Source organism: Caretta caretta, chromosome 6, assembly GCF_965140235.1.
Source record: "Caretta caretta isolate rCarCar2 chromosome 6, rCarCar1.hap1, whole genome shotgun sequence".
NCBI classification, from domain to species: domain Eukaryota; kingdom Metazoa; phylum Chordata; order Testudines; family Cheloniidae; genus Caretta; species Caretta caretta.
In genome coordinates this window covers 100,080,361-100,093,584 of record NC_134211.1, presented here as the reverse complement: position 1 = coordinate 100,093,584, position 13,224 = coordinate 100,080,361, and the positions used below count along the sequence as shown (strand labels likewise).

Here is a 13,224-nt window from a genome sequence, read left to right as displayed (position 1 = left end):
ATTGTCATGATATGAAAGGCAAGCACAAGTTCATTTATTTATAGCAAAGGTCTTGGTTACAAGAGGTCAGTCCTTGCCATCTTTAAGAGATATGGGATAAGTTATTGCATACATGTGCATTATAATTTAGCAGCAAGTCATTCATAAAAACATTTCCTTCCTACTGCTTTTTTGGTTTAGTGTCTAAATTTATATACAAATCAGCTTTACAAAGCATTTACCACCACCTTTAAGTTAATGGTCTTTTATTGGAAAAAAAGACTAGCATTTACAACTTGGAATGGACAAACTGTAATAGCTTGAACAGCGATGTTGATAGTTGTGCTGAAGTCCACAGGCTACTCTGCCAGCTCCAAGTCATGGTACAGAAGGTTTTAAAAATAGGAGAGAGTCCAAAGATGCTCCCTTGGTGAAGGTTTCTTTTAAAAATTTTGTGAACGGTAACAGCCTGACACCCGTTTCACTATAGTGCAATGCAGACAATGTTAAACCAATGTTATAACAGACATGCCACCCATAGTTAAGATCATCTTTTTTTGGAGCACAATGCTACATACAGGAGAACCATTCAACATTTAGGGCACTTTCCTCTAAATTTTGCATCCTTTGACCATTTTTGCTGCATACCATCCTGAGGTATAAACCAATTTTAAAGTAAACCAGCTATGACAATTTACACTACAAATTGAATTAGAATCCACTGTTGGACAAAATAGTCTTTTTTGGGGTTTGTTTTTTTTTTAAATTAACTACAAATGTCTGACTGTGCTCAATTGTCAAGCTGCATGCATGAAAAATTGGCCAGCCCAAACAGTGTAATAGTCATTAGCAAATGGAACTTGATGAGTTCACCAAGTGCTTCCTTTTTTTAATTTTTTTTTTTTTTTTAAAGGTAGTACAGTTACTTGGATTGTAAAACTGATGTTTAACTTGATCTTTTGGGGACAGGACCACCAACCATTACATGCAGTTTGTGGACAGAAGGTATTTTGACATTCAGTTTTGCTATACAGAAACAGAATGAATAAATGAACATTTTTTTGCAAGAGGTAAGTAAAAGATTCAATTTGATTCTTCTAGAGGGGAAAAAGGTGAAAGGAGGTCTTCATTTTGCGGTCATCATCTGTACGAATTCTGAAAAGACAAAAACCACCGTGACTTTCTGTATCTTCAAAGTAATTTTAACTTCACAAGGAAATCTCTTAACTGCCCTTGGCATAAACTTTCCATGCATCTAAAATCTAAACAGAAAGCTCTGATCAAGTCTTTTCACTCAATAATGTAGATAGTTTAGTGAATTGTTAGAGTAATTCAAACTCCAAAATTATCAAGTTTTTTAACATCCAGCAAGCTTTACTTAAGAGTTTGTAAGTGATTGCACAAACAGAAGAGCATCTTTTTCTACCTTCATAGTTCACTTGTCCATCTCCATCGATATCTGCTTCTCTGATCATTTCATCTACTTCTTCATCTGTTAGCTTTTCTCCTAAGTTTGTCATAACATGACGTAGTTCTGCTGCACTGATATAACCATTGCCATCCTGTGAGGAAGATAGTTGCATAGGTTTGAAAATGACAATTCAGAAGACTGGAACATAAAGCCTAGCTGAGATGGTTCTACATTAAACTTATTCTCCCAGATGCCCTGAGGCATCAGTAACCTAGTACCCAGCCTGGAGGCCTGGTGCACTGTTCATCTTATCCAACCACAGAAAATGCTATAGTCATGCCTTCTAAAGCACAGAGGATGGAGCCATTACACAAGGAGGACTGCGTGTTCCAGAACAAAAGTGAAGTCTGCTATACTTATTTGGACCAGGTAAGTAGCCTTACCTGATTTGGTCTTTGTATGCCTCATACACATCTTTGACTCTTTCACCCAGGTAAGCACACACATCTACATTTGTATCATATTTATTGGTTTGGAGGTGTGATTTTCAGAAAGTGTCTGGAAGCATTCAGAACTTCTAAGAGTCTCCAGTACCCTGGAGAACAGAATGGTAATTTATCTTTTAATTTGGGTTTCTTTAATTTCAGTATGTCAGCCCAGTGTTTTCAATAACTTAATTCCTCCTGTCAACAGAATGCAAGAGCAGCAAGTTGACCTTTTGTAGCATCACATCCTCAACCAACTGCTGGTTTCCCTAGAGTGTCTTCCTGGGCAATAAGATCTAGAGTACACAAAGCACATTGAGAAATGATCCAAACTCCACCTACTAGCTGCAGTACAGAACCTAGAATGGCAGAGGAGGACTTGAAGCTGGTGTTCTCCAGTGTCCCCAATACTTGAGCTAGTGGAGAGAAACTGTTCTAGTAATGCTCTAGATCTATTCTGGATTTGGGTAATTATTTCTTTTAATAGCTATGGCTATTAAGGCTGTCCTGTTAAGTCTAGTGATGTGAAGATAGTTATCTTACACAATCAAAGGGGGGGAAAACCATGCCCTCTGTCAAGTAGAGGGAAGAGGATGTTCTTGTGCTTATGTCTGTCTTTTGAGAAAAAATGGAGAGCCTCTGCTTCTGGTAACAAGCTTTCCATAAGCAGAACAGAGAGACTACTAAGCTTCACCTCCTCATACATATTAGGAGTTGAACAGGGGATCTCAACTTTATGAAAGGTCTACATACAGGTGAGCAAAGCCCTCTGCACCTGTTTTCAGATACTTTAGATCATGAGACTGGGGGGGGGGGGGGAGAAGGGAGAAAGAGTGGAGACACCTTTCATACTGAAATAGGTAACAAGTCTAATCATCCCAGCTTCTTGAGAGAAGGGCTACCAGGGATTCCAGCATGAAAGAGCCTCAGCTGCCACCACGCCTCCCCCCCGGCCAGTTCTCCTGGCGGAGCAGTTTCAGCAAGCCTACTCTATAATATCCAAAATAAGTTTTCCTCCTGCTGCTGGTAGAAGGGCTTATACCCACCTTCCAGGCAAGCACAGGGCAATGCTAGGAGTAAGAGGCTCATCATTAAAAACTGTTCAAAAAAAGTCTGAAGCTTTGGATTCTAGCAGTACCTTGTCAAAGACTCTGAATGCCTCACGGATTTCTTCCTCGCTGTCAGTGTCCTTCATTTTTCTGGCCATCATGGTTAAGAACTCAGGGAAATCAATAGTGCCATTGCCTTAAACACAGAAATGAATCTGTACTTTAGAGTCCCATCATTTCCCTGATACCAAAGCTAGCTTTAGAGTTAGGAAGGGACAAGTCTCATTACTGATCAAGTATTTAAGAGCTACCTTCCATTTTTACACTAAAACCAGAGAAGCTTCCAAGAACTTTGTAAGTGGTCATGCTTAGGTCACTCCTCTTCCCCTAAAATGCTAATATAGCATTTTTAGCTCTAGTATGCTCAAGCAACCACTGAAAACATGGAAGTAATGAGGACTATTGTATGGACTGCTACTTTCCCTCCAGACCCACACCCCAGAATTCATCAATTCATCATCCTAGGGGCTATATTTTGACCATGTCCATTTACTGTTAAAAGTGGTTTAATGCTGGCAAAACAAGGCATCAGCTCCTGCTAAGGTCCCCTTGCCTCACTGGACTATTGACAGATGGCTAACTGGGATCAGTCTGGTTCATGTGTGTCAGTATTGTTAAAATATGTATTAGAGTTAGAAAAATTTGCTTATTGTTTAATGCATGCAGCAACTTAAAAGCATTCAATAAAGTCTAATCTCACCTATAACATCTGTATCCCATATTATAAGGCAATGCTTGAGCACTTGCACTGTGAGCGCCTAACTGCACAAGTCATCAGACAGGAGAGAAACATTAACTACGACAGGTTTCAGAGTAGCAGCCATGTTAGTCTGTATTCGCAAAAAAAAAAAAAAAAAAAAAAAAAAAGGAGTACTAGTGGCACCTTAGAGACTAACAAATTTATCTGAGCATAAGCTTTCGTGAGCTACAGCTCACTTCATCAACTTCATCCGATGAAGTGAGCTGTAGCTCACGAAAGCTTATGCTCAGATAAATTTGTTAGTGGCACCTTAGAGACTAGTACTCCTTTTCTATTAACTACTATGAAATGCGAAGGTGTTTATCATGCCCAACAAAGAAGGCACATTGATATATTCTACAATAGTTCATCCAGTGTCAAAGAGGACAAGAGACTGTCGATTGCTCACTTTCACAACTTTTGTTGATCATGAGGAGCTGAAGAGAGAAATTCTTTCATCAGATAAATTTGCAGCTCAAAGCACAAGAGAAAAGGGAATAAAAATCCCTAACAAGGAGGAACTGTATCTATATGCTGTTGGGGCTCTGAGGGGCAAGGATTACTAAACATAAGCAAAAGATCCCCAGCGTTTAACCTGGATTAGTTCTTAAGGACATACAGAAGTTGTTCATTACAGCTTATTTTTTGAAACAATTGGAACTTTTATATGTGTATGTGCACCTTAACCTTGTAAATAACTCTTTTATTAATACGTCTTTAATTTATTATAGGATTGGCTACAAGCATGGTCTTTGGTGAGAGATCTAAGGTACAACTGACCTGAGATAAATGGACTGGGAGTAACTTGAATATTGCTGTGATCCTTGGTGTAAAGAACCATCTATCACAAAGGTAAGCTTACCTGGGTGGCCAGACAGATTGAAGCACCCAAGGCAACTATCTGTGACTACATGTTAAGGCTGTTCTACTGCCTGAGAAGTTTACACTTGGTAACTGGTTGGTGAAATCTACATATAGAACTCACAACCAATTTGGGGTTTGTGCCCCATTTCCGGTACCCAAAGTCTTGTGTCAAGCCATCCTGCTGTGGCACATCTATTACATCAAGGTTTGCACTCATGTTTTATTAGCCTTGTTGCTGTTCTAACAGTTTCCAATCTTGGTTTTTTAGTGTTTAAGAATTCCTTTAGAGGGCCAACAGTGTTTAGACAGCTATATTGATTTTGAAGCTTACTTTTACGTCACATAACAAAAAAAAAGTTACCCATTTTCAATTCTTGGAAGATTCTTAATGGTTGGCACAATCTGTCAATTAAGTTGATTGCCACCCCAAAAAGAGATTAAAGTAGATTGCAAGCTTTTAAGAAGTGTCCATTGTAGGGGGTTATGGCACATCATCCTAGTACAAAAAGTAGCACAAGTTAAATTTAATTAAAGGGATAGAATATGCTCACTATATTGGAGCCCTGAGATTCAGACTCATTTAATTTTCAGGCTAGATTTCATGACACTGATTAGTGACTTGTCTAATTCTTCTATTACACTTGCCTCAGCAACCAAAAGTGGAAGGTGATTCTTTGACACTTGTGCCTTAAGCAATTTGCAAGTAATTGTATCCTGCACTTCACAAGTAGTTTTGGTTTTGAGTCTCTTCACAAAGGTCAAATAATCACTTCCCCTTTCAATACACTTTATACCCTTGTCAGAGACACTAAAGAATTTGCTATTATATTGGTAATACCATAGTAGTTAAAATTTTCCTCTCATGACAGAGCCAGTATGAAACACCTTCCCTTTGCACATCCATGAATCTGAAGCAAGTTTTGAACACAGTTCTTGTGTTACCCTTTCTGGCATCCATTTACTTAAGTCAATCTCCCTATCAGTCTACTAAATAAAGCCTAACTCCTAACCCAGTTTAAGAGAAGAGGAAAAGAAGTCAGTTTTTACTACATGGCCAATACAATGGATTAAAATATATAAATTAAAGATTAAGTTGCCACTGAGACCAATATGGGATGGGTAACTGAATAGGTAGGGGAAAGCTACTTGGTACTCCAGTGAACTATAGGTTGCAGTAATTCAAGAGGTGGAAAAAAAAAAACCAAGTTTTTGATGCGGAAGGAAACTGAACCCTGGATAGAAGCAGCGAGCAGGACACAGATGCAGAAGCCCTGATCAGTATTATATTTTGACTCTGACTATCCCATATTCACATGCCTACTGGTATAGTTAATGACAATAACTATGTTCATATTAAACTTAATGTGAAATCAAGTGGTTGTTTTATGTAGATAGGTAAAAAAACCAACCCCACCCCCACCCCTACACTGTTTTTGGACCAGATTTTAATGGAATACTGTCAAAGGAAAGAGGGGGACTTTAGAGGCTGCATTACCCAGCTCAAACCCAAGCTTGTACGGTGTGCACACTCACCATGAGTAAATCACTGCCAACTGCATCTTCCCCACACTTACCATCAGCATCTACCTCGTTGATCATATCCTGTAATTCGGCTTCTGTTGGGTTTTGACCCAATGACCTCATGACAGTCCCAAGCTCTTTTGTTGTGATGGTGCCATCACCATCTTTGTCAAATAGGGAGAAAGCTTCCTTGAACTCTGAAGACAGAAACAGCCCAATCATTAAGTACTATGACCACCATCAAAACAGTACCAAAATAATACTTTGTGACAAGACTGACCCCAATGTCCATGCTGTAGGATTTTAAAATGCACTTTGTCTGCAGTCTGTACTAGAAGACTAGTGTTTTTAGACTTGTATTTTCTGACAAATGTATCACAAGTCCAAGCCACTGCCCTCTAACCACACTCCCTAGCCTGTACATTACATCAGGCTGTGCAAGTTTTGGATAAGTACATGCTACCCTATTTATGAGCGACCCAGTTGGGTCAAGTTCATTTCTCATCAATAGCAGTTATTTGTGGAATACTCTGAGCAAAGATTAGAGAAACAAGGGAGTTAGCCAGACATGCCTGACAGAGATGCCTTTGTCATTTATCAGTTATTTTTGAATTACTAAAATGATAATAGTGAGCAATGAATAAATTAAATAGGCTCCCAAAAGTTTAGACCCCATGCTTTACCCTCTTAACCATTTCCTCTAATTTAGAAAGGCAGTGTTAGATTAGAGATGATTTAAGAGGAAAAAAGTTTCCTTACATATGTTGCCAACACAAGAGAACTCAAAAGTTTTAAAGATTCTGTTGATTTGGCTTGTGAAAGCAAATGGTAGCACGTGTCAGTTCCACTTTCAATCTCAGGAAAGATTGAACTTTTGGAACGTTGCAATATTTGGATTCCAAACTTTGGAAGGGATTATTTAGCTTCGTTTTGAATTAACTGGATTTTTAATATTTCTATAAGATTTGTTTTTAAAAGTCACACCAGACCTAGGTGCTGGGCCTCAATTATCCAAAGAAGTGTTCCTTCAGCTTCTTTAAACACAAAATTTCCCAAGTGAAATAAGAGGGAAGAGCAATTATGTGCCAAAACTTTTAGAGACTTAATGCAGATTGAATATCAGTCAACAAGCAATACAGGCAAACTCAGGAGAGAACATCCAGCAGTGTTTTAGAGATATTTTCCAACATTCAAAGGAGATGTTGGCTCTCTTTTGGCTCACCAATTTTCTTAATTGGGATACTTACCAGCAATTTGTTCTTCAGTCAGCTGATCAGCCTACATGAAGAGTAGAAAAGTTATTTTAGAAAATGGTTTTCCTATAGCTCTGTCAAGCCATGGAGATGCAATACAGACTTCGTAAGGAAGTTTAATGTATTACCTTTATACTGCACCTTTCAGTCCCAGAAATCCAGGAGTACTCAATACACAGAAGAATGATTTCACCCACCAATGGCGTGCAGCAACATCTAAGACTCAGTGTAATAGCTAATGCTACAAAGAGACTACACATTTTAGGACTAGTTAAGAATGCCATAGCCAGATCAAGTTTATGGAGAAATCCAATATGGCCAAGTTTAAGGCACAAAGCAGAAATCCCCTAGTGATTCAACATAACCCAAGTGTTTCCTGGAGATATTCCATCACAATATTGACCTAGCAGTTTTTTAGCTTGCGATAGGATAATACCATGATTGCAAGATCTGGATTTATGCCATGTTCTTAGAATTACATGCTTTTCTGTCAACATCTCATTTGTTATGCCTTTTAACTAAAGTAACAGTTCCATTAGGTAGGAATGTTACCATGCAATGAAAGGTCTCTGTTAAGCTATAATTTCTTAGGTTTATGCCATTTACAATATGTAAATACTGTGTCTTGAGACCACCAATACATCTGAAATCAGCAGATAACTGCATGTGTGTTTTGTTGGGCCCATAATGGAACCAAACATGTTCCTTTAACACAAGACATTTCATCCTTCGCTTCAAAAAGGGTTTTATTTTTAACCACCCCCAAAAAAGCTCTCTCCATCCCACAGGTTCAGAGAACAATATATAACAGAGTTCAAAACGGAACTAGGCAAGTTCATGGAGGATAGGCCCATCAGTGGCTATTAGCCAGGATGGACAGCGATGGTGTCCCTAGCCTCTGTTTGGCAGAAGCTGGGAATGGGCGACGAGGGATGGATCACATGGTGATTACCTGTTCTGTTCATTCCCTCTGGGGCACCTGGCATTGGCCACTTTCTGAAGACAGGATACTGGGCTAGATGGATCTTTGGTCTGACCCAGTATGGCCATTCTTATGTTCTAAGAACTGTGTAGACCCTTTATCTTCCTTTAGAGACAGGAAAAACCCACCTAATTGGTTTCAGTATTTTTAGAGGATTGCATGGTACCAGGTTAATCATATTTGGTTTCCTAGCACCCTGTGCTTTTAACTCTATTGTTTTAATAAAAATAAATTTTTACACCAAATTGAGAAACAAAAACATAACAAAAAGTTTAACTGATCAGTTAGGAAGGATACCAAGATGCTTATAATTTCTCCTGTGAAACAGCAATAATTTTAAGTCTGGCGCAGTTAGCTACACTAACGTAGCTCTTTTTATGAGGAAATTGTGTCAAATGCTAGTGTGAAATAAGCTGTATATTTGTTACACTCTGTGTTGGTCTCTGGACAATGGGGTTGAAAGGTTGTGTACATTAAATATATATACACACACCCAAAAGCACTTCCATCTGTAGTTAGACTACTTTTATGGATAATATTACAAAAGGATAGTGATTGAAAGAAATTATTTCTACTAATTATTTAATTGGAGCCTCATATGGACAAAGCTTTTGTGTATGTGTTTAAGAATATTAAAACATAACTGAGGGTATGTGGGCCAGGGTTCACTTTGTATTAACCCCACCCTCCTCACTACAGTCCCAGTAAAGAGATTCTCTTTTAGGAAGTGAAACAGAAAAGGTCATTTACATAGCATGACATATCAGAGCAATGCTCTGCAGAACAGGAAATAGAGCCACACCTCAATAGAGAGGAACTCAGATCCCCAGCACCAGTTTGAAGCCCCCCCCCCCCCCCAATTTGAAACTTACAATATTCTGGTCTTCAAGCAGCATTTATGTCTATTTTTAAAAAGCTGACCTTGCAGGTGATCCAGTTCACCCTCCTAAGCAACAGGCACAAACACTGTCTGATCACCCGAGCTACCAGGGCAAATGTACCTACACCAGAGAAATCACCCCACCCAGCCAAGTCATAAAATCCTGTCCCAGTGATCTCAGCCTTCGCCCAACAGGAAGGGGGAAGTGGAGGGGGTAGGGTGGGGAACACCCAGCATGGCCCACAATCATATTTGGTAATCTGCACCCCAGCTTTCACGGCTCCTATAGGAAGCAAAAACTGCAGGGAGGGGAGACTCTCTCCACCCAGTGTCATTAAGAGTCCAGGGTTGCAGTCCAGCAACCCGATGTTCAGAGCAGACCGAACAGAGGCAGACCCCACAGCCTAGTCTATGCACAAGTGATGCACTTTTAAAGTAAACATGGATAGCACGGATGTTAAAAATCCAGGTCAGTGTGAAAGAAAACCCAAGGAAGGCGAGCCCCTCTTCTCCTAGAGCGCCACAGGCGCCCCTCCCCACCAAACCACGGGATCAGCAGCCATGTACTGCAGCAGTACCGCCCGCCCCCCAACAGAAGCAGCTACTCTCGCTATTGTCCAATATCCCGTCTTTGTCCCTTGGTTAGGAGCGTGATTCAAGTGTGGAATCTCTCTGCCATCCCCAGACGCCTGCCCATCCCCTTCAGCTCCCAGGTCCCCCTGAAACCCCTCATTCAGGGAGCCAAGCAGCTACTCCTCAGGAGCCACCCGTTCCCACGCGCATCCAGAGTCCTGTCTCCCATGAGGAAGCCAGGCCCCTTCCGGAAAGATAAAGGCTCCAGAGGTGTAGCAGCTGCTCTCCTCCCACTAACCCCTAGCAGAAACTGGGAAGTTTCTAATGGAAACGACGCACACTGCGGCCCTCTCTCTCCCTCCTGGGGCTGGCGAGGAAGAGGAGGAGACATGATGTAATGCAGCCTGCGAAGGATTTTGCCGTTACTGCGTTTAAGGATTGGGGGGTAAAAGCGCAGCAGCCGCAGAGCCCTCGCCTCCCCCACCCCAGCCACCCTGCGCAGTGCAGCTGGTGCTGAAATTGGGATTGGTACCTTCATCCCTAGTGCCCCCCTCCCCGCCCAGCTCCCGCCCCCCTCGGGAGCCCTAGTCCCAGCCCGAGCGGGGAGGGGGGCAGGGAGCCTGGGGGTGCCCTCGCCCACCCCAGCAATGGAGGGAGGGGCTCTGCTGTCCCCCGCCCCGCTAAGGGGAAGGCCACCCACGTCCGGCATCCGCCCCTTCCCACCCAGGGGCGCTGGGCAGAGCCCCGGAGCAGCCGCTGCAGCCGGCGGCACAGGGCGCCCCGCACCTCCTGCCCCAGCGGCGGCTCAGCCACTCCTCTCCCCCGGCGCTGCAGCGCAGACTGCCCGCTCCGGGGCGGCATCCCAGCCAGCCGCCCCAGGCACCCTGCTGGCACCGCCAGCTGCCCAGCGGGACCGGCCCCAGCACTCGGTAAGGGGAGGGAAGCGGGCACTGCCAGCAGCCGCGGGAGTGACAGCTTCCGAGCCACCGCGTCCCGCAGCTCCCAGCCCACGCGGAGAGCGAGCGGCAGCGGGTCCCATCGCTGCGCGATGCAAGGAACCGCGGCCACGCGGCGCAGGGAAACAGCCTGGGGGAGGGGGGGGTCTGCAGGCTTCAGCCCGGCTGCCCAGTCTCGCCTCACACTGGGGGGGGGGGCGATCAGCCGCCCCCCTAAACCCCCGCCGCTCACCCACCCCGCTGCTGGGTCCCCTGCAGCCCCTAAGCCAGCCTCGCTCCCACCCAATTCCCCACTGCGGGTGGGCAAGCAGAGGAAGCCGGGCTCCAAGCCCAACGCCACGCGGCTGCTCCAGCCCCTCGCAGCGGCAAGGAAGCTCAGCAGCAGCTCGTCACAAGCCAGCCATCTCCACTGCGATGGCAAATCCAGATGCGTCCAGCCCCCCTCCCCCCGTCCAGGCCAGCTCCAAAGTCTGCCCTACCGGCCGCTGCACGCCAGCTACCTACCATTGCGCGGGGTGGCTGGGTTGGGTTGGTGCTGCTACACTGGCTGCTCGAGCAAAGGAGCAGGAGCTGCTGCGGCTGCTACCTCCTCCGAGCGGCTCCCCCCTGACAAATGCTGTAGGTGTGAGCCTGCACCTCCCTGCTATATATGTAGGGCTGTATCCCTCCGCCGGAGCAGCGCCTCTCTCTCTTTCCTCCCAGCCTCTGCCTGTGTGAGAGTGACTGCAGCGGGCAGCCCAGCCCCCATGCTCAGCCCCTCCCCGCCAGGCTCACTCCCCTCTGCCAGCCCAGCTGGCAAGCGGGGCAGGCTTTCCCTCTCCCCAGCAGGCGCCGTGCAGGGACAGCAGCGCACGCTGCCTGCCAGGGGTGCAGCACACGCTCACCAGCGGTTAGGCATGGATTGGCCGGATTTAATTCAGCTATAGAATGATCTCTCACCAGGGCGGCCCCCGGGCATCTGAGGACCCTGGGGGTGGCAGGTGCTTTGTTACCCAAACCCTCAATCAGAAGTCCCACAATGGAAGCAGCGGTAAGAGCCACATTCTCGACATATTATACAGGTGGCAGCAAAGAATGAATGGTCAGGAAGGTGAAAGTGTTTTCACAATCCTGGAAAGACTGTGCAGTCCCCTATTTGATGCTCATAGGGGCTTATGTGACACCCATTCAACCCTTTCTTTGTGCCATGCTGTAAACGGGCGCTCTGCTGTTTTATTTATCCCTTTTCCCAATCTCATCAGCCTCCACTGCAATAGTTTAGTGGAGAGGAGGAGGGACAGGGAGCACACACTTGCCAATGTCTAAATTTTAGCCATTTCCATCTGTTCACCTGTGCTCTGAATCAAAGTGTAGTAGGTAGGGAAAGAGCTGCAAAATTGTGTCACCTTTGAAATGCACTAAATAGCACAAAGTGGTATATAAGGGAAAAAATGATTTCCCGCTGGAGACCATACCGTCAAAATCCTCCTTCACAGGCTTTATCCCCTCTCCTCTACAAAATTAAAACCTGGAGAGGATTATAGGATTTAAAAAAACAAGAAACAAACAGCATTACTTCTGGTTTCAGAGTAGCAGCTGTGTTAGTCTGTATCCGCAAAAAGGAGTACTTGTAGCACCTTAGAGACTAACAAATTTATTTGAACATAAGCTTTCCTGAGCTACAGCTGACTTCATTGGATGCATTCAGTGGAAAATACAGTGGGGAGCTTTATATACATAGAGAACATGAAACAATGGGTGTTACCATACACACTGTAAGGAGAGTGATCAGGTAAGAAGAAAAGGAGTACTTGTGGCACCTTAGAAACTAACCAATTTATTTGAGCATAAGCTTTCCTGAGCTACAGCTCACTTATGCTCAAATAAATTGGTTAGTCTCTAAGGTGCCACAAGTACTCCTTTTCTTTTTGCGAATACAGACTAACACTGCTGTTACTCTGAAACCTGATCAGGTAAGGTGAGCTATTACCAGAAGAGGGGGGGTTGGGGGGGCGGGAACCTTTTGTAGTGATAATCAAGGTGGGCCATTTCCAGCAATTGACAAGAACAAATGAGGAACAGTGGGGGAGGGGGGAAAATAAACATGGGGAAATAGTTTTACTTTGTGTAATGACCCATCCACTACCAGTCTCTATTCAAGCCTAAGTTAATTGTATCCAGTTTGCAAATTAATTCCAATTCAGCTGTCTCTCGTTGGAGTCTGTTTTTGAAGTTTTTTTGTTGAAGAATTGCCACTTTTAGGTCTGTAATCGAGTGACCAGAGAGACTGAAGTGTTCTCCGACTGGTTTTTGAATGTTATAATTCTTGATGTCTGATATGTGTCCATTTATTCTTTTACGTAGAGACTGTCCAGTTTGGCCAATGTACATGGCAGAGGGGTATTGCTGGCACATGATGGCATATATCACATTAGTAGATGTGCAGGTGAACGAGCCTCTGATAGTGTGGCTGATGTGATTAGGCCCTATGAT

The 13,224-nt window shown here is 43.9% G+C and overlaps 1 protein-coding gene across 1 annotated transcript; it reads right to left on the bottom strand.

Annotated features, from left to right (window-relative positions):
* Nucleotides 1-12: 12 nt before the first annotated feature.
* CALM1 (calmodulin 1) lies at nucleotides 13-11,445 on the bottom strand. The gene is made up of 6 exons (XM_048852670.2): nucleotides 11,257-11,445; nucleotides 7,356-7,386; nucleotides 6,162-6,305; nucleotides 3,014-3,120; nucleotides 1,406-1,541; nucleotides 13-1,134 (listed from the first exon to the last, which is right to left on the bottom strand). The coding sequence occupies exons 1-6, from the start codon at nucleotides 11,257-11,259 to the stop codon at nucleotides 1,106-1,108; spliced, it is 450 nt and encodes a 149-aa protein (XP_048708627.1). The 5' UTR covers nucleotides 11,260-11,445; the 3' UTR covers nucleotides 13-1,105.
* Nucleotides 11,446-13,224: the final 1,779 nt, after the last annotated feature.

Excerpts from the sequence above, each read along its gene's own strand:
- CALM1 (XM_048852670.2), bottom strand. Across the intron at positions 6,306-7,355 it reads GACTGAAGAACAAATTGCTG|AGTTCAAGGAAGCTTTCTCC; the intron begins GTAAGTATCCCA and ends TTCTGTCTTCAG. Across the intron at positions 1,135-1,405 it reads TGGACAAGTGAACTATGAAG|AATTCGTACAGATGATGACC; the intron begins GTAGAAAAAGAT and ends TTGTCTTTTCAG.